The 2,732-nt window shown below is 46.4% G+C and overlaps 1 protein-coding gene across 1 annotated transcript in view; it reads left to right on the top strand.

The window, feature by feature from the left end:
• SEC24D (SEC24 family member D) overlaps nucleotides 1–2,294 on the top strand; it is a 38,813-nt gene extending 36,519 nt beyond the window's left edge. Inside the window, exons 19-22 of the mRNA XM_009069859.1 lie at nucleotides 462–641; nucleotides 960–1,151; nucleotides 1,655–1,744; nucleotides 2,154–2,294. Of these exons, the coding sequence (XP_009068107.1) occupies nucleotides 462–641; nucleotides 960–1,151; nucleotides 1,655–1,744; nucleotides 2,154–2,294 (603 nt within the window). The remainder of the gene's footprint in view (nucleotides 1–461; nucleotides 642–959; nucleotides 1,152–1,654; nucleotides 1,745–2,153) is intronic.
• The last annotated feature ends 438 nt before the right edge of the window (nucleotides 2,295–2,732 follow it).

The following is a 2,732-nucleotide window of genomic DNA, read 5'->3' as shown; positions in this document are numbered from 1 at the left end:
TGCTGAATTAGGTGCTGACTCACAAAGACTGCATTTTAAATTGTTATGTTGTTGAAGATGTGTGTAGTATTCTGTTTTTTGATAAATCAGACTGACTGATGTGTTTCCTTTTACATCATTCATTCATGTCCCAGCACTTCAGCTCAGAGACTTGGGCTTTCATATCCCACACAGTGCTGCCAAGAATCACAAGCCTGGGCAATGAATTGTTCATTGGTAATGAGGCCCAGAATGTCAGAAACAAACTCAGAGCCACTTACTGTGCACCTTTACTTCCTTCCTTAATTGTTCAGAGCATTCCCCTTTAAATTAGTGCCTAAAAATGAGCAGAGCTTGCAGGGAGATGACAGCAGCCAAGACAGCTGGATCCTTAGTAAATGTGTTAGCCATTCAGAGCTGTTGCATCTGGTTTCAGACAATATAAAGAACTGTATTGAGTCCCACCTTTCTGTGCCTCGCAGCTGATCCTGCCGGACACGATGAAGGTGCTGCCTGTGTACATGAACTGCCTGCTGAAGAGCTGTGTGCTGCTGGGCCGGCCCGAAACCCCCACGGACGACAGAGTCTACCAGCGCCAGCTCGTCATGGCCATGGGGGTGGCTGACACACAGCTCTTCTTCTACCCCCTGCTGCTGCCACTGGTGAGTCTCCCACACCTTTTTGGGTTTTACACTGGTGCACGATCTGTTCATCCCATTATCAATCACTAACATCATATCCTTGAGGAACCTCACCGTGCTCTTAGCAAGCTCTGCGTAAAGATCAACGGTGCTGTGCAGTGTCTCCCCTCTCAGGGCAGGTCTTCCTTTGCACACACCTCACCTGAAAAAGGAGATTTCATTTCTAATTGCTCTTAGCTGGAGAGGAACCACTGTGACGCACTAAACATTTCAATATTTTTCAGTATGGAATTAGAGCTTTAGGTGCCCGTTCTCTAGCTGTTGTGCTTTGCCCCACAGCACAGCCTGGATCTGAAGAGTGACGCTGTCCCCGCCGCCATCCGCTGCGCCGAGGAGCGTCTGTCGGAGGCAGGGGCCTTCCTGCTGGCCAACGGGCTGCACATGTTCCTGTGGCTGGGAGCCAGCGTGTCCCCAGAGCTCATCCAAGGGCTCTTCAACGTGCCTTCCTTCGCACACATCAGAGCCGAGGCCGTGAGTAGATGCTGACTAAGAATTTAGGATTTAGCAAGACAAGATGCTAATCAGAGAAACAAGCTAGGTGGTTTTTCATCATTCAGTCTTAAAGGCAGAAACAGGTGACCAGCAGAAGGTATTGAGACACCAGATGAATTTTAACTTGCATAAAACTCTAAAGCTTTTACACTCTGAACCCTTTATGGGACAGAAGCTTTCACAACTTTTTAAAAATCTTAAATTTTGCCTGTTGCAGGTAAACTGTGCACTGCAAAAATTGGTACAAAACACTTTGCAATAGTTAGTTTCTCTTGACAGTGTTTCCATATAGTGATTGTTTTAAACTGAAAAATGGCTTTGACAGATGAGTGTTTAAGATGAGCCCAAGGAGCTATTTTTGTGAAGGAGATGGCATTTCCCAGTTCAGAATGGGATCCGCATCAGAGCTATCAGCAGCTCATCTGGATGAACTGCTAACAGATGTGACTGCAATATAACCTGCCCTGCTTTCCTTCTGACAGACATCCCTGCCTGACCTGGACAATCCGTTTTCTAAGAAACTGAAGCGTATCTTGGAGCAAATCCAGAGCCAAAAGCCCCACACTATGAAGGTAACTTCTTCCTGCCTCAACTTCTTCCTCATACCAGTTCAAATGGTCACTGTATGCTTTGCCAAAACTTACCAGGAGCTGTAAGGGTTTTTTTACCTATTGGGAGCTTTTCTGCACACCACTGAGTTCCAGCATGATTTGTAGGCAGAGGCATCTCAGTTATTTACTTAATTCCTAATCAAAGCTGATTTCCAAAGGTAGTCAAGTCTCAAAGGTAACCACTTTAATCTGCAACCTTTAATTCACATCAGTCTCTCCTGTGTTCATACATACAGCTACTGCAATGGGGAGAATTACTAGTCTAGGGGTTGTCCCTCACCTCTACAGCCTACACTAACAGACACAGCAAAACTGTACTGCTGTCTAGTATGACTGTATCCTAGAAATGTCCATCTTTTATCTCTTCCAGCTGATGATAGTGAAACAACAGGAACAGCCAGAGATGATTTTCCGACAGTTCCTAGTAGAAGACAAGAGTGTTTATGGAGGAGCTTCTTATGTAGATTTCCTGTTCTGCATTCACAAAGAGATCAGCCAGCTGCTCAGTTAAGGCAACTCTAAAGTTTTCAGTTCCGTTTTGACCTTGCCGGAGCGTTGCCGTTCATCGCAACCGACCTCCTTCGGCTGAGGCGGCACGGGAGGCACCACCCCCGGGCCAGTGAGCACTGACTCCAATATGAGGATGCTGCAAATGGCCTTTATTGCTTCAAAGACAACACTTTATACACAGCCACACCTTCGTTACCACCTCCTTATTTGTGTCATTTCTACTCGTGTAAGCCTTATGTTATCCCATGTACAGGAAGGGTTCCTGCTCCTAATCCCTGAGGCGGCACGGGAGGCACCACCCCCGGGCCAGTGAGCACTGACTCCAATATGAGGATGCTGCAAATGGCCTTTATTGCTTCAAAGACAACACTTTATACACAGCCACACCTTCGTTACCACCTCCTTATTTGTGTCATTTCTACTCGTGTAAGCCTTATGT

This window comes from Acanthisitta chloris, unplaced genomic scaffold (assembly GCF_000695815.1).
Source record: "Acanthisitta chloris isolate BGI_N310 unplaced genomic scaffold, ASM69581v1 scaffold37842, whole genome shotgun sequence".
NCBI lineage: Eukaryota > Metazoa > Chordata > Aves > Passeriformes > Acanthisittidae > Acanthisitta > Acanthisitta chloris.
Note: the sequence above shows the minus strand (reverse complement) of the source record. Positions and strands in the feature narration are given on the sequence as shown.